Source organism: Leuresthes tenuis, unplaced genomic scaffold (genome assembly GCF_036924035.1).
Source record: "Leuresthes tenuis unplaced genomic scaffold, fLeuTen1.0.hap1 SCAF_8, whole genome shotgun sequence".
NCBI classification, from domain to species: domain Eukaryota; kingdom Metazoa; phylum Chordata; class Actinopteri; order Atheriniformes; family Atherinopsidae; genus Leuresthes; species Leuresthes tenuis.
The window spans coordinates 35229168-35247949 of record NW_027325362.1 but is presented as its reverse complement, the minus strand read 5'-3'; the positions used below and the strand labels follow the sequence as shown (position 1 = coordinate 35247949).

Below are 18782 nucleotides of genomic sequence, written 5' to 3'. Positions count from 1 at the left end.
CAGTTTAATTTTGGTTAACTCCGTCAGTACCGGTCGTCAATCAATTTCCACCGGTTGAGTCAACATTCATTTTGCGATTGAAATGTCAGCGACGTCTTCGATTGAACGTTTATTCAGTGTTGATTTATCAATATTCAATGCTGAACCTCTTATACATTTCTGCCGGATGCCGGAGCACAACGCTGCAACACGGCACAGAGCAGATCGTGCGGGACAGGAAGTAGTGCGCAGAAACAAAATAAAACACCCGGTTAATTTTCAAAATTATAATAATAAATCATTTTCTGTGGTAACTGGCCCTTACTTCATGAGTCACCATAATGGTCCTTCAAAAAGCCTCCATTTTTATCTCAAATTGTCACATACATAATCATACATAGTGCAGTGAAATCTTCTTTTTACCTGCTACCAAGAATTAAGGATAAGAATTTAAACATGAATATGTTGAATAAAAAAAACCTTGGCACAATAATTTCACACAAAATAAAAAAATGAGAAAAATGCTTCAGTAAAAGTGTAGGGTATTAAAATATAAGTGTAAAAATTTACAATTTTAACTATATTATTGACGTTAGAATTAAGCTGCAGGTGAGTGAGATAGTCCAGTTTTTTATATTCTTCACTAAAGGGAAAACAGGATAGGGAGGAAAAGGCTGAGCCAAACCAAGCTAATCTTTGGGCCAAGCAGCAAGAAGAGGAGCAGTGATAGAGGGGGAGCAGGTGCCAGACCTGTATACGTTTTAAAAGTCAGATGTATAATGCAGGATAACTGAAGTATTGTGTAAGATTATAATAGAAATGTGTTCAAAAGCTGGTTTTCCTTAACAAGAGTGAACAGATTAGGCAGTATCATCAACATGATAGTGTAATAGGGCTTGGGTGTCTATTTTAAATACTGAAGGAAATATGAAGCATTTGTATATATTATCCCTCTGTACCAGGGCAATTCATTCCTGTTTATTACTAATCCATGACTTGATGAAATTCATTCTCCAGTTTTAAATCATTTAGGATGAGGCTGATGTTCTCTGATAACAAACAAAACAAATAAACAAAATAAAAGTCATTATGATGTTGTTTTTGTTGCTTTAAGCCTCTGAAAATGGCCAGATTTAAATAATGGAATGAAAAAAACTTCCAGGGGAGCATGCCTCTGAACCGACTATCAAGTTATGACTTATGACCTCAGTATTTTTTGGGCCCTGCGTACGGCCCTGTTTCAGCCTGTTCCGACTCGTTTTGATTAAAAAGAGCTTTTAAAGACACTGTTGTTTATGATAACTGCTCAAATGTCATGGTTATGACTCAACTAACAAGATTTCTTTAAGTTTTTCTGAGTTTGTGTAAGACTATCAAAATTAATCCTCAATGACTCATAACCAAGTGACAAAATAAAAATGTCAAGAAAACTGACAAAGCCAGCTTCTAAAATGTAAGAATATGCTTATATACTTAAACTATAAACTTAATATTTTGTTTTGTACTGTACAAAATGATAATTTAAGATGTTTAGACTTTGAAATTTTGATAGACACTGACATTGTAGCATTTTAAACAACATACCAGTGTAATTCTTGCGGTTATTCCCATAGTAGGAGCTTCTGTTGTTTGTATGTCCCCTGCAGTATTGGCAACTTAGATGTGTAATGACCTCTGTGAGTCCGCAGGTTTCTGTCTTTGACTGTGTACACTGTTTCATACCTTGTTTCAAAACCTTTCATTGAATGTGGCGTTTATAATTATTTTTGTTTCCATTTTGGCACTAATTTTATTTTGAGACCAATTCATTTACAACTTAAGTGGTATAAATTAGTATGGGATGAGGGTCAGGGCTTAATATTTCTACTTTTTGGTATTGCTTATGTAACCAATGTTAATAGTTTTTGTTAATTTCACCATAAATCCAGTTTTCTCCTACTCACATTTTGTTGTCAATTTAAAATTATATATTTGTTGTTGCAATATTTTTTATGGAGAGCTTTTATTTTGTAAATTTAGCTTTTATTGCGCGACCAGTAACTTACTGGTGATGTCACTTCCTGTCAATTCGCGCCGATCTTCTTAGTTGGTCTCTGTGATCGCTGAGGAATGGTGAGATGACAAAGTGGTTCTATACATAAGTTGTTGAAATAAGTTAGGAGTGATAAATTGAGATGTTAATGTTACTGTGCGCAGGTCATAAGTGTTTATTCTTTCATTCTTTATTCTATTATTTATTTTATTCTTTATTCGAGCTGTATATTAGTGTTTGTATGTATTAGGATATGTGTGTATAGCACTTCGCAGTTTGTTAGTTAAGAGTTGAGCTTAGCTAACTGCACTATGTAGCCTCTCAAACCGCTGCTGTCTTCCCATCTCTTTTAAAAGGTGTGTGTGAGAGACGGCGAAGTGGCTGTACTTTTGATATCTTTGTTTACATACAGGTATGTGAGCTCCCTTTTATTTTTGTTTCATTGTATTGTTTAGCTTTTTATTGTTTGTCTTGACAAACTATACATATTGTGTATGTTCAAACAGCTGTTGCTGATAAAATGTTCATCTGGAAAATGTATAAAATTGCAGCTAATGGTTGGGGGGGTAAAAAATGATTTTGTATGTGATCAGAGCGATGACTACGATTTGTCTTATCGTTTTGTCAATTCGCGCCGATCTTCTGAGTTGGTCTCTGGGATCGCTGAGGAATGGTGTGTGTGAGACGGCGAAGTGACTGTACTTTTAATATCTTTGTTTACATACAGACAGAATAAACCACCCCCCCTTCTTCTGGCCAGCAAGCAGAGGTTGTCCTTATTTCCTTTCTCCAGGACACAACGCAGGGAGGAAAACTTTAGCCAGGGTCGAATCACCCCGGCTACACTTAGTTCTAAAAACTGTATACTGTAGAACTGCTTATTTGAATTAAGACACTGTTGACAGGTTAGCACCGCGCCATAGCAAGAGGGTTCCAGGTTCGATTCCCAGCTGGGGTCTTTCGTGTGGAGTGTGGAGCATGTTCCCCCCTTGTATGTGTGGGTTCTCTCCGGGTACTCAAGCTTCCTCCCACCATCCAAAAACATGCATGTTAGGTTAATTGGCGACTGACTGACTTCAAGTGTGCATGGTTGTATGCCTTGTTTGTCTCTGTATGACCCTGTGATGGGGCATCACCCCTGGGCAACCTGTCCATGGAGTACCCTGCCTCTCACCCAATGACAGCTAGCCCTAAACTCTAAGCAGGTATAGACAATGGGTGGATGGACGATGTCTGGATGTCAGCAGTGTCCATCCATCCATTTTCTATACCCGCTTAATCCAAGTCAGGGTTGTGGGAGGGCTGAAACCTATCCCCACTGCCATGAGGTCAGAGGCAAGGTACACCCTGAACAAGTTGCCAGTCCACAGGGCCACACAAAGACAAACGAGACAACACTCACTCACACACACTCAATAGTCGGGTCAATTTACATCCTAACCAACCTGTATGTTTTTAGGAGGTGGGAGGAAACCAGGGTTCTTCAGAGAACTGGGTGCCACAAAGAAAGGCCCCAAGCAGGATTCGTACCAGGAACCCTTTTGCTGTGAGCTGACAGTGCTAACTACCACACCACCATGCAGCTCATCTTTACTGTTATTACTAGGGATGGGAATCAAGAGTCACTCTTTTGGGTCTTTTGTCACGCACTCCCGCCACACATTATATTTCTCACACTGAAAAAAATCTTGAAAAAAATGGAAACAGCAGGAAACAAGCACGTTTCCCCATGAGCCTGAGCAGAGCAGTTATAAATAACAACTAATAATATTGTCAATGAAAGACCCCCATTCCTGCGACCCGTCCAACTGGGCTGCCCAACGGGGATGAGGGGTGGAGAGATGTCACTCTTGCCTGCATTCAAAACTTCAGAGCCCTGTTGTAATAATGTTAGCGACATACTGTATGAATAATTTCCATCTGCTATTAACATTTAGTTGACGAGGACTGCAAGAGTGAGGCAGAGTTAGATATAAAGAGTTATATGTAGTACTATATAACTTGATTAGAATTGATAAAGAACTGATAAGGAACCGAATCTATAAGCAATATAAATAATGGAACTGGAATTGCTAAATTCTTAACAATTCTCATCCCTGGTTATTACCATTAGATAAACTGTTTTCTGAAGTTTAATAGACAGAATAAATCAAATGCTTGTTGAATTGATCGATAGATAAAGTTTATTTGCCATTTGTACATTTGTTAAAGTACATAGGAATTCTTGTGCAGAGGACACTCAGAGTACAAACATGAGAAGGAGTGAACATTAAAGACTAAAACAACAAAATAATAAAATAACAAATATCAGATGCTTTACACTTCACCTAAGGATATTGCACATTTCCCGGTTGATTGTCAATGAACAGAGGTAGATTGGTAAAGAGGACCGATAGTACTTTGCCTTAGCCATCAGTCTCACTGTAGCAGGGAAGAAACTGTTGTAAAAGCGTGTTTTCTGTGTGATGATACTGTCCATTCTGCTTCGTCTAAGGCTGTATGTAGAGTGTTTATGTTTGAGGAGGTTGTGTGCTGGGTGATGTGTGTCTCTGATGATGCTGTGTGCCTTCTTCGTGACCACACTGTAGTCAATGTTCAAGTGGCCATTCCATCCATCCATCCATCCATCCATTAATTATCTCCTGCTTCTCCGGGGGTCAGGTCGCGGGGGCAGCAGCTTGAACAGAGAAGCCAAGAAGTCTCTGTCCCCGGCCACTTCCTCCAGCTCTTCTGGGGGGACGCCGAGGTGTTCCCAGGTCAGCCGAGAGACAGTCTCTCCAACGTGTCCTGGGTCTTCCCCGGGGTCTCCTCGCAGTGGGAAGTGCCTGGAACACCTCACCAGGGGGGGCGTCCAGGGGGCATCATTAACAGATGCCTTAGCCACCTCATCTGGTTCCCCTCAATGCGGAGGAGCAGCGGTTCTACTCCGAGCCCCTCCGGATGTCCGAGCTTCTCACCCTATCTCTAAGGGAGAGCCCAGACACCCTGCGGAGGAAACCCATTTCGGCCGCTTGTATTTGCGATCTCGTTGTTTCGGTCACTACCCACAACTCGTGACCATAGGTGAGGGTAGGAACATATATTGACCAGTAAATCGAGAGCTTCGCTTTCTGACTCAGCTCCTTCTTCACCACAATAGGCCGACGCAGAGCCTGCATCACTGCTGACACCACACCGATCCGCCCGTCAATGTCCAGCTCCATTCGTCCCTCACTCGTGAACAAGACCCCGAGATACTTGAAATCCTCCACTTGGGGAAGTGGATAACTAGTGGATAACTAAAGAGTGACAACTTGTCCCCTTTTCCGGCTGAGAGCCATGGTCTCGGATTTGGAGGTGCTGATTCTCATACCAGCGGCTTCACACTCAGCTGCAAACCACTCCAGTGAGAGCTGAAGATCACGGCCCGACGACACTAACAGAAACACATCATCCAGACCCAAACCGGACCCCCTCAAATTATCCCACAGTGGGAAAACACATAACATCTGTTGTCATGCTGCTATGTGAAGGCCACAGCAGCTGGGACTTGGGTTAGTACAGTCTGTCTCAGAAATGCTTAAATACAAGATGCCTTAACTTTGTGCAACACCGCCCACATTAAGTTTTGCCTGCCACAAGTATATCCACTAGTCTCAAGCCATGTGACCAGAGATTTTTTGGAGGAAGTCTGGACAATTTGGTCCAGACTTTCTATACATCTCAAATACATAACGTTGCATGTGTGATAATTCAGTTTACCTCATCCCTATTTAAAAGTTAACAAGTAACCACAATGAAATGAGGCCTGAATAACTCAACTTTTTATGTTTCAAGTTTGGCCTTCTCATTCTTACACACTTTCCTTCCCTTTTTTATTTCTTCCTTGTCTCTCACTTCCCTAATTCATATCATTGCTGTAACAGAGATATAGACAGAGATAACAAAAAGTATGCATTGATCAAGTGTGTATATTGTGCTGCAAAAATATATATATATTATGTGGGGAAAAAAAACAAGATGTTATCGTCACAGGTTCCCTTTACTGTTGATAGATTAGACATAAACTTGTCAAACCAGACCAAACACAACCGTCACCATCAACTTGGTCTAAGTCTCCACATATGCATTAGTCTGGATTGTTATTAGAAGATGACAAACGTCAACTAAAAAGCTAACCTGAATACCCTTTTCTTCAAAATCATATTAACCATTCTGTTATCATAACAGCTGTTAGAACAACGCATAAAAGCAATTGTAGTATGAGGTGAAACACTAACAGTTAACTTCTGTGTGTTAAAGAAACCAGAAATCAAATTTTTTGTATCTGCTTTTATCCTCAAACAGACCACAAAAGGTAGTGTCTCGGGCATAAGCTCTACCTGATGAGCTATAGAGACACCCTAAACATAGAAACTTTGGAGGAGTGATTTGATAGCAATGCAACTTCAAAACGACATTTTTCACAGTTTTCACTTTTATCAATTTCTAAATATTCTTTATTCATTTCACTATTATTCAAGTCTTTGTTGACTCATTTTATGCATGACAGAAGCTGAGAAGGGATTTGCAAAGGATTCTTGTGCGTAACCTCACCTAAAACTCAATTGCTTTTCTACCACTTGTCTGATTCAGTTGATGTCAACAATCAGATAATTCAAACAATGAATATGTCTGTTGGATCCCATACCAACTCGATTCTTGAGTTCTATCTCTGATCAACTCTTCAGTACGAGATCAAAATAACTGCTCTCTTTTAATGGGCTATGCGCCACAGGTCTTTAAGCTAACTATAATTAAGCCACTCTAAAAGAAGCCTAATCTTAAAGTCAATTTTTTTTTTTTCCAATTTCAGACCCAAATCCAAAATGACTTTATAACAAAAATTGTCCTTAAACAACTTATTACCCATTTGCAGAACAACAGCTCATATGTAGAGTTTTTCTCTGGTTTTAGAGTTACAAATGATCTTCTTATGGCTTCGGATAGCTGGTGGTTATGGACGCTATGAACTTTGCGTTGAGACGTATTGCATCATTTCCTATTATGTTTGTATTCTCATTTCCATATGTTTGTATTCTGTGAAACTTGTTGCTCCTCTTGGACTATTAAAAATCCCTCAATTTCTTCTTACAAAAGTTACATATTTTTGCATAGTTAGTTAACTATTGCGTACTTGTTCTATGCTAACACTCAGTCCTACAGCTCTTTGGTGTTTATTTTCATTTTTCTAACGGTGTGTCCAGTACTGATCATGGCTACCAGTTCTCTCCCCCCATTCCCTGCTTTCACTTGCTCCATGTGTCAGATGTTTAGTTACTCCTCTGCATCCTTTAGCGAGAATTGTACATGTAATGTAGTCTTTTTGTAGTTTTGGAGGCAAGGTTATCTGAATTGTGAACCTGGCTCTTCCCCATTGAAAACCACCCTTTTGCTAGCCAGAATTCATTCCTTGAATCGGTGTGGATCCACCTGTTAGCCACCCCTTAGCAGAACACAAGCAGCCAGGACCCCAGGCTGGCTGGGTGACTGTCAGGAAGAGGAGGCATACCCCTAAAGTCAAGCCTGGTTCATCATCAACCTGTCAACGTTTCAAACAGATATTCCCCACTCAGCAACTGAGAACAAAAATCTGGTATATATATTTTATGAATTAGAATTATTCATCTTATTCAATTGGAATATAATGAATTAAGTGGATTGAATTGGAATATAATTGGATTAAGTTGAACTGCATCAAAAGTGTCTTGAGATTACTTTTTGCAGTTAAAAGGCGCTGTATAAAAAACCTTATGAAATAAGGATTCATTTTTTTTAGTGGTATGAGAAAACCACTATTGAAAAAAATCTCCCATGAGTGAGTGTTTGCTAGATGGCATGTGAGAGTGAAAAAGTTGAAGTCTGACATGCTTGGTCTCTTTGCATAGAACAGGACGAACATGTCAGGCCCTAGAGTGACCTGTTCACACAATACTAAAAACACAACTTGTAAAACAACACAAATGGAACAAAAAGTGTCTTTAAAAGCAGTAATCTGATTATTTTGCGTCAAATTAATACGGGCTGATTTCTTTAACACTTTTATTTTACTTGTTTTTGTAGGCCAACAATGTCCTCAGTTAAAATGTTATTTAACAACCAGTGTGTCCTTAAGTTCAGACACTCTGAACATACCTATCCCTCACACACAGGAAACGGTCTGGGATCTGTATAATTTGTGGTGCCATTATTATACCTTACTTTTATCTTACATTGTGGTCCAGTAGGAGCCTGTGCATTGCACACCTCACAACCCCTGTCCATATCTGGATCTGTAAGCACAGGCAATTACTGGCACATACTGTAGCCTAATAGGTATTTACTTTAGTGTAGAGAACAGCTTACATAGCTGCTTGTTCATCTTGTGCAGCTTGGGACTAGGTCCCAAAGAACTAACTTGACACTCATGTTCTTGAGTCCAAGAGACTTCCCCGTTGCTCTGTTTGATCCCAATTAAAGAAATCTTGGGCTGATAAAGTGTACTTCCCATCCGTTGGGGAGAAAGAAAGGTGCATCTATCCTGATCCATAAACAAGTCTATTTCAGTTTGGTCACAGTCCATAAGGATGCAGAAGGGAGATTTATTTATATGGCATAGATGTGTCTTTTATGAATGTATACGCTCCTAATGAGGACAACCCAGATTTCATTAGGAAAGTTTTCAACGTGATAACACAGCATAGTTCTGGGATCCTGCTAATGAGTGGAAATTTCAAATGTGTTATGTCACAATTCATGGATAAACAGCCAGACTCCACTACTACAACCTCTTGAATGAGTAAAACATCAAAATATCAATCTACAGAACTGGGACTTGTTGGTGCATGGAGAGGCAAATACCTCAATTATAGAGACTTTACATTTTATTCGCATAGGTATGCAACCTATTCCAGAATCAATTTTTTTTTTACCCCCAATATACAGAATAGCTGACTTGAAGATTTTACCATTTCTGACCATTCACCTATTGAACTCTCATGGAACTTAAGTCAACACCTATACAATGGAGGCTAAATGCATCTCTCCTTAATGATAAGGAGTTCATCAACCTTATCACAGCAGAACTTGAGTTTTATCTGGACACCAACATCTCCCCAGAAATATCACCACTTATATTATGGGACTATGCAAAAGCTTACCGTAGGGGTCGTACTATCTCTTTCACAAGTGCCAGAAAGAAAAAGAGGGACACTAGAAAACAGGAACTAGAACAAACAATTATAAAATTGGAACAACATAGGCAAAGCTTAACTCCTACACTCTTAACTAATCTTAGAGATGCACGAAGGGAATATGATAGTCTAGTCACTGAGAAAATCAAAGGCAATCTAAGGTTTACCAATCAGAAGTATTATGAGCACGGAAATCGAGCTAGTCAACTATTAGCATTTAGATTGATAAAGCAGCGGTCGTCAAACGTAGTGAAAAAGCTGAAAAGAAAAAGAAAACTCACCTAATCCCATTACAAAACCGGATGAAATAGCTGAATGTTTTGCTGGATTCTATAAATCATTGTACGAAAATACCGACACCTGCTCTGATGGAAACACCCTAACATCCTTCTTGGAAAATATAAAATGAACTGAGTTATCGGAGACAATGGCAAAGGACATGGATGAACCCATTGAGGAGTGGGAGATTAAAGAGACAATCACATCCCTGAAAAATAATAAAAGTCCAGGACCCGATGGCTACAATGAATTCTATAAAAGCGTCAATGAAATATTGTCCTCCCTTCTATTAAAAGCATATCACCATGCTCTACAATTTGGCACATTGGAGAGAAGCAACTGTGGTAGTAATACAAAGAACGTAAAGACCCCACTGAATGCCAGTCATACAGGCCCATCTCTCTATTGAATGGCGATATATGTATTTTAACAGCCATATTAGCAAAGACATTGAATAAGATTATTACACAAATTATAAATCCAGACCAAGCAGGTTTTATCACAGGGAGATATTATGGTGACAATCTTCGCAGATTATTAAATATAATGAACTATTCACAATTCAAAGGAGGGGAGGCGTTATTGTTATCACTGGACGCTTAAAGCATTTGATCGGGTGTCTTGGCAATACCTACTCCACACCCTTAAACGGTTCAGATTTGGTTCAGGTTTCATAAAATGGATACAAACACTCTATTCACGTCCACTGGCCCCAATCAAAGTTAAAGGTCATATAATCGGCAGGTTTTGCATTAGAGTGGGGTTGTAGACAAGGATGTCCTCTTTCACCCTTGTTATTTGCTATCAGTATTGAACCCTTAGCCAAACTTATCCGAGATGATTGCAATATTAAAAGGCATCTCTATCAATGGTGAAGAGCATAAATTATCATTGTACGCCGATGATGTAATGATGTTCTTAACGGAACCTGCAACAACAATACAGTGTTTAAAAGATCTTCTTTCCCAATATGGATACTATTCAGGATACAAGGTTAATATGGATAAGACTGAAGCTATGGATGTTAATGGCCAAATTTCAATATCGGTTAAAATTAACAGTGGGTTTTAAATGGACTTCTTGGATGAATTTCTTGGATTAAGTATTTGCCATATACACAATGGCTTGATATTGAAAAGGACCTCAGCCCAAAACCCCTCAAAGCACTTCCCTTCCTAGATGTTAATCTTAAAAATACCCAAATGGGGGAGTGGACTAGAGTAACCCTAAATATTTGGAAAGCTATACAGACTGCCTTTAACTTGTCAAAGAAAATCTCATCAGCAAGTTACTTGAAAGGTTTTGTACCAGCACATATGGATGTAGGCTTCAAAAAGTGGTCTGAAGGTGGACTGTGTTATGTGTATCAACTCATTCATAATGGAGATCTTAAGTCATTCGAACAATTAAGACAGGAGTTTACTCTTCCAAGGACTGACTTTTTTAGATATCCACAACTGAGGCATTTTCTTACAACACATAAGGAATGGAGAAAAAGTGAAAAATCCGAGTCCAATTGAAGATTTTCTTCTTAAATTACAAGCTGGAAATAAGGTTGGAAAAGTGATCTCTAAGTTATATTAGACTTTTTTGTTAATGAACTCAGACAACACTATACAAATAAAGGAGAAATGGGAGGCTGAAATGAACGCAGTTATCTCAATAGATACCTGGACAGAGATTTGCAGAGAGGCACATCAGATGACTGATGCAAATATCTGGAGGGAGTTCAGATGGAAAGTCATGAGATATTTCTAGACACCACAAATAACCGCAAGTGGGTCCTGACCACCTCAGACAAATGTTGGAGAAACTGGGGCCACAAAGTGGAAACCACACTCACATTTTCTGGTCTTGTCTGAAGTTGAGTATTTTTTGGAATGAAGTGTTAGACGCCCTGAGAGAAATATTTCACCAAAATATCCTTAACGACCTGAGGGTAGTCCTCCTTGGTACAATCTCAGAAGGTTTTGAGGGAAGAGCCAAAATCTATCTCTTACAAATACTATTGGGGGCTGCTATTAAGTGCATCACAAAAAGATGGCTGAAACTGGAACCACCAACGTATAATATATGGCTTAAAAAAGTATGTGAACTGTATGAGATGGAACAAATTACATATGCAATAAGGCTACAAAGACCCATATTTATGAAGACCTGGAGCCCTGTAATGAGTCTGGTAATGCAATAAGAATGGTGCACTTTTGTCTTATTTAGTATTACTTTCTTTTTTTACTTTTTCCTTTCTTTTTCTTATTTACTTTGTCTCATTTATATGTGTAAGTATATATTGGATTGGATACTAAAGCAGCTGTAAATGGGTAAATAGTGATGTAAAAATATAAAAATTGTACTGTATATGTATGGAATGGAAGATTTTTGTGAAAAAAAAAAAAAGCTGTTTGAAATCTCTGGGAGTGATTAGGTTGGACAGTTTCAGGTCTTGCTGTATTGAGTACGAAGCTGAGGAGGCAACATATGAGACGGCTTTTTTATCCGGCTCTGTTCGGACAGACGCAACATTGAGGGTTAAGAAATCCTGTGAGCACAGACTGTGACTGCAACGGTAACAGTGGTGGTAACAGTCCAAGTATAGATTTATATATCAAATTTTTCTAAAAGAAATGTCTGCGTGTGGATAAGGATGTCCAGTTGACCAAAGCATCCTGTTATAAATCATAAAGCACTGTGATAAACAGCTTCCAATTGAATCAGACAGGTGGCAGAAGCAGTCATATAAACAGTAACTCCATAATCTAAAACGTGGTAGACTTGTTGGCATTTTCTGTTTGTTAGAAAATAACATCCCCTTTGTTTCATCAGAGTTAAGAACCAGTTTGAGACCTCTCAGCCGAGACTGGATGCCATTGAATGCAGATTGTAAATGTTCAAATACCATGTAAATTGTTTTAGCATGACAGATAATAACTATCTTCAGCATAGTACATTAATGTCCATCAATGTCCACCCAATGGACATCAGCAGTAAGGAGATATTAACCACCACTCAATTACCCAGTAGCCCCATACAAAGAAACAAAATACTTGTATGCATTTCATAGCTAAACTATGATTTCACAATTAATTTATTTTATATATATATATATATATAAAAAAGTTGGGTTTTTTTTTACACAATGTTCTCTTCAAGTATAAAGTCAGACTTCCTTGAGCACCTTCTTAATGGAAAGCTATTCCGAGTTGGATTCAGGAAATGAGATCACAAGTTCAGGATATAAGACCTCTCCCTGAAGTACAGTATGATATGGTTGACCACATGCCAAATTATGACAACAAGATAGAGGCCACCAGATGCAAGAGATCACACTGCACAGGAAAAACACATCTTGTCTTGTGACAAATGCAACATCCACTTTTGCTTTGTTCCACACCGAAACTGCTTCAAGGCTGCTCATCGCAAATGAGTGAATACATAACAATATTCAGTAACGTACTTTGTATTTTCAGTTTCTTTAGTTATTGGATGATCATTTGTTAGCTTACAATATCAAAAGTAAAGCAATGCGTCTTAAGTTCTATGATACATTACTGAATGAAAAACTGATTTCTTTATGTTATTCACATTCATACAAGTTCATAGTTTAGGGTTGTACAAGACATACATATAAAATATGCAGACATCAATTTCCATATGTATAAAGCCAGAACTAATTAGTTGTTACAAGATTCCAATGTTAAAAACTTGGTCTTTTTTCATCTAAGTTTTCATGATATTCTACGCTTATTTAGTCGTGGAGTCCATTGTAATGGACATGAAAAAAATAGCAAAACTGTCTTTCTTCCTCTTTACTTCTATGTTGGAAAAGAGTCAAATTCAGCTGGATAAAAAAAAATTTGCTCAGCAGAAATTATTATTTCTTTTTTTATTTTAAATCAGGTCTTTTCACCAACAAACTCATGAGAAGAGGTTAATTAAACCAAAGACAGCATGATTTGGGAATAACCTTCACCAATTTAGCATTTCATTAGAGAAGTTAATGCTTTTTCAATACAAGTCTAATGAAACGATATTTTCTGCAGTCAATCAAAAGCTTTGCAACTTTAGGTGCTTCCTCACTGGCTCCATGTTTCAGCTGCTTACGAACCCACCTAACACGCACTGAGCATACATCACAATATCTAGTATTGACACTTTTATCCAAAGCAACATACAAGGACAATTAACAATTTCTTATATTTTAAAGAACAATTAACAATAAACAGTTACAACGTCAAGTAGGGATGGGAATCGAGAAGCAGTTCTCTTTGAGAACCGGCTCCCAGTAGTTAGATTCCGAGCAATCATTAATCCGCCTGCCTAACGATCTCGTTTATAGGTTCTGCTTACATCTGACAAATTTGCGCAATGATGTCATGTGCACGCTTCGTCTCTTGGCTCAGAATGCTTCCAACATGGCAGAAGTGCTAAAAAGTCTGGTTATATTTCACCAAAAAGGACAATACCAGGGCCAGTTGTAACACGTGCAGAGCTTTGATCACATGAAAGAGGGGAAATGCATCCAACATGCTGAAACATTTGACCACACAGCATGCAATTACTTTGCACGGATGTAAAGTTTTTGACACGCTGCTAAGTGATGGCGGCGACACCTGCAGGGGAGCCTGTGGCACAGCGTCTTTCATCTCAAAAGTCCCAGGTAACGCAGGGCTCTCATGTCTCACGCATTAAGCATGAGAGTCACGCTTTTGGGTCTTTAGTCATGCACTCCCACCACACATTGTATTTCTCACACTGAAAAAAAAAATTGGCGCACCACTATCGCTATGGAAACGGCAGGAAACAAGCACATTTCCCATGAGTCTGAGCAGAGCAGTTATTAATAACAAGACTGATAATATTATTAATGAAAGACCCCCATTCCTGCGACCCGTCCAACTGGGCTGCCCAAGGGGGGGGGGGCTTGCCTGCATTCAAAACTTCAGAGCCCTGTTGTAATAATGTTAGCCACATTATTACAAGAGTGAGGTAGAGTTAAATATAGAGTTATATATTGTACTATATAACTGGATGAGAAGCGATAAGAGAACTAAATCAATGATAACGGAACCGGAATTGCTAAACTCTTAACAATTCCCATCCCTAACGTCAAGAGTATGCAAAAATACTATGTTTATTGTTAGCACAGAGTATGTGATTGTAAGAGCAATTTATTTTATGATGTGCTATGGCCTTTGAAACCAATTTCTGGTTTTGAAACGTGGAAGCAAACAAACTTGTTTGGAGCAAATGGAATAAAGAAGATTCCATCAGATGAAACAGAAACAAACAGAACTTCTGAATTTTAGATAACATAACAGGCACAACATAGCTCACACAGGCTGCATTTTCAGAGCAGTATTTACACTGCTGTGCCAAAAAGTCCCACAATTCATTGGACCACTTTTAGCTGTGATTAAAGCCCACATTTACCATGGCATTACTTGCTTAAGCTCACGATCTGTCACATGAAGAAGGTGATGTTTTTTGGTTTTTTTTTTTAAACAGCCAATGTCTATTTAAATGCCCAGAGCTCTGTAGTTCCATCTTACCTGTTGAATTGATCAGTCTATTTACTGTATTCATTTTTCTAATTTAATCATTTCAATCTTTTTAGTTTCAATAGTGTAGACAGGAAGAAGACCAGGACATTGACATTTATTAGTTTAGGTTGGTGTGCTCCACCTCCTATCATGAGGTATAGAAGGCAATTTGATGTTGAGCAACCACACTCCAAGATGTCATACATTGTAACAACATGGCCTTCTACCAGAGGATTGCAAATCTTCTTGCCTCATATGAACTGAAGCTTTGCACCTCACATCTTCTGTCAAGTGGTAGCAGTGATGAAGCCCGCAAAAAACTCATCTCACCTGCAACAAACAAACCTGGTTACATCTCACTTGAAAATGATCTACTGAGAATTTATCTGTACATTGTGAGCTGTTCACTCAGCTGCAGGTTATGCGAGATCAGATCAGACTATTCACTGAGCACATCTGCAGATTGCCACAATACATTCATGACAGATTTTTAGTTACTTGTTATTGTATACTCTGGTCATTCTTAAAGATTTTCTATGGTTTTGAGCTTTAGCTTCAGTATTATAGTTTCATACACACAGCTGCGACAATACAATACATTCTTAATATACCAACATTATCATGTATTTATTTTTTGCGTAGAAATCCTCCAACAAAAACTATAATAATTGAAATAGCATTTTCCCAACAATAAAACTAACCTAACATATAAACTGTTATCACAACATTTTAAATGTAATGGAGGGAAATCAATCAACAGCTTGCCAAATGAGGCCGTCCTTGTCTAAAATTAAAAAAAATAAAAATACATGCTAACTTTGGTGTTAAGTTGTCTATGCTGCATTATCTTCCTATTGCCAGCTCTCTAAAGTTACCTTTGCTGTCTGTAACACTGAATGTTCCCTTAGCTTCCTTTACAATAAGACATGTTACGTGTACTGGATGTAACACGGTTTGCTATATTCTCAGTTAAGCCTGTAGCTCATTCATGACTGATAACTATTGATATTAGTCAAGATTAAAATACAAAGAAAAAGTTACAAGATACTTACATTTTTCATCAAGTTTGACTTGTGATGCGTGAGAAATTTGTCCACCATTACTTGGATTGTTGACTTCACCATGGTGACAAATTGCATCATGGGATAAAGTATACAAGGTAGACCGGTCAAATGCTTACTGGAGAACTTTTCCAAACCCAATTTAAATGGATTTCATTCTGCACACTACATCGGACCATGCTATCAGTAGAACGTGAGAAAGAAAAACATTTTTTTTAAATAGTCTATGCTCAAGACATAGAGCCAAAAAAAGGTCAGAGCAAGATTTGTTCAGAGCAATTAGCTCTCAATGCATTGTGCAAGTTTTTCACCTGTGATCAGGTCACCCAGGACAAGACATCTGTCAATGCAATGCCTGCATGGCCTTTGGAATGTTCCTGCATTATGTCTCTATTTCTACTCTTTTTGAAGTAGTGTTGAGGGTTTTGATAAGTGGTACTGTGTTGTGATTATTTATGTAGTTACTGAGTATGTTAGATTGAGTATCTAAAATTCTACAAAATGTTTTTGTTATAATTGTGGGTCTTCATTTAGTCAACGAGCATCTCTCTTCAGCCATTTGGTTAACTTAACTACAAAAAACGTTAACAGTGTCCATCCGATGCATGCCTCTGGGACCCCTGGGCTCACCGCCAGCAGACCTGGTAAATAATCTTTGCTAGTTGTGTTGTGAACAATGTTTATGAACATACCTGATTTTGTAGTTGGGCAAGGTGTGTTTCTTCTTGATGACCCGTTTTAGCTGATTAACTATGATCGAGGTTAGCTGGGGCAGCGGCCTTCCCTCAAACTGTGACTTCACCTCAAAATCTACAAGAGGGTCCTCGAGGAAGGAGAATGACCAATGGGAGAAGGGCATGCGCGTGAACTGCAGCTTCAGCCTGCCCACTACTCGCTTCATCTTAACAAACAGGTAGGCAGACTTCCCAAACACCAGGTCCACGTCTATGGCTAGATGAAAGCCGCCATTGTATTCGATATCCACTTCAAAGTTGAGCTCTTCAGGCATACCGTTCGCGTTCAAATGCATCGGCTTCATTAGTTTTGCCGTTTTAAAGACCGGGAGGGAATTGCCCAGAGAAATATCCCTAAGACTAAGTCCCTCCAAAAGCCGCCCAGCTGTCTTGGTTTGCAGCAGCTCCTCGAACTCCACCTTTATCTTTTTTGTTAGCCAGTGTCTGACGACAGGGGTGTCTCGGAGCTCTCTAAACAGGAACAAAAATATAGCATTTAGAAAATTGCACGTTTCGGGTTTGCCCGCATCAATAGGTTCGCTAAGCGAAGGCGGTGGCGACTGTTGTTTGGGGATGCCGCTAGTAACAGCCGCTTCCTGCTGCTTTGTTAAGACTGTCTCTTGTTGTTTAGATGCAGCAGATGCTGTACTGTCCTGGTTCTGCTGACTTGGTTCTGCATGCAGGGTATTAAAGTAATCCTTCAATGCGTTATCAGGCACTACTTTGACATACTGAACGGTCCTGCCTATAGGCTCGGGGTTCCTCCTGTATATAAGCAAGAATTGTAAGACCAACGTAACTACCGCTCCACAGAAAGCGGAAAACAGTATTAAGTAAATCATTTCGAGCAGCTGCCCTGAATTTGTTTAACTCAAAACGTTTCCATAACCAAAACGTTTAGTCGCGTTAACAAAGCAAGTTCCACCTGGTCGCTCTCAAAGCTGCCATATCATCTGCTTCTTTCCTGAGCTTCAGACTTCTCCCTGATTGGACGAATGGTTTTACGTTGCTGTGCGTAATGACGGGTTCAGAACGTGTTGCTTTCGGTGTCGTCCCGACGTGTCGGATTGTACAAATGCCAACCAAGAAAGCCGATTTTAAAGTAAACAGTGGAAAAGACTCCAGTTCACATGAATAAGAAGACGTTTTAAATCTGATCTTCCGGGTTTTTTGTTGTTTTTTTTTTTTGGGGGGGGGGGGGGGGGGTTCTAACTCTAATTGTTACGAATTATTGTTAATTATGTCCTTTTTTATGTATTCAGTTCAGTTACACACATAATCAATGATAAGCTGAATACTTAGCGCTAACCCTTATCCCTGGGCAAAATATTGATCTCTTTAACTTCTAAACAATCCATTATGTTTACTAACTGAACAATCAGTCCTCAGTCTTTTATGTGACAATTTGACCAAAGTTGAGTAAGTTTATATCCTATGAATAAACAGACATGGTGGACGATTTTACTGAGTAATTAAAAAGTTTAGGTGGCAAATAATGAATAAATTAAGATTTCAATTTTTCCTTGTAGAGCTTAAGGGAATTGTCAGGAATGAAGAATGAATGAAGAATGTAGAATGACATCAGAGATGTCAGTCTCCCATAACCATTGAATAAATATACAGATCTTGATGTCCGACTGTAACAACCTGCGGTTCTGTTCTTAAATGTTGTATTTAAGACAGTCTAGCAGAGGTCCCTATTGTAATCTTGTTTTTCTGTGTGACAGTGTCTTTATTTTTATTTTATTTATCTATTTATTTAATTATTAGTTGTAGTAAGAGACTTTTCTTCCAAAACGTCTCACTATATGTCTGGTGTCTGATTTAATTTAGTTACCAAGTTGCTGGTTGCATCTAGACACAAACAAAATGAGTAATCCATAGTAATGATAAAAGTGTCTGTACTTGATCTCACTCATCTATTTATCTTAATCATAACAACTTCTAAAAGTTTACTGATAAATAAT

General features: G+C 38.7%; 1 protein-coding gene across 1 annotated transcript in view; it reads right to left on the bottom strand.

Annotated features, from left to right (window-relative positions):
- The window catches only part of pdzd8 (PDZ domain containing 8), a 74308-nt gene extending 56524 nt beyond the window's left edge, over positions 1–17784 (bottom strand). The window contains exon 1 of the mRNA XM_072391567.1: positions 16774–17784. Within this exon, the coding sequence (XP_072247668.1) occupies positions 16774–17657 (884 nt within the window). The 5' untranslated portion in view covers positions 17658–17784. The remainder of the gene's footprint in view (positions 1–16773) is intronic.
- Positions 17785–18782: the final 998 nt, after the last annotated feature.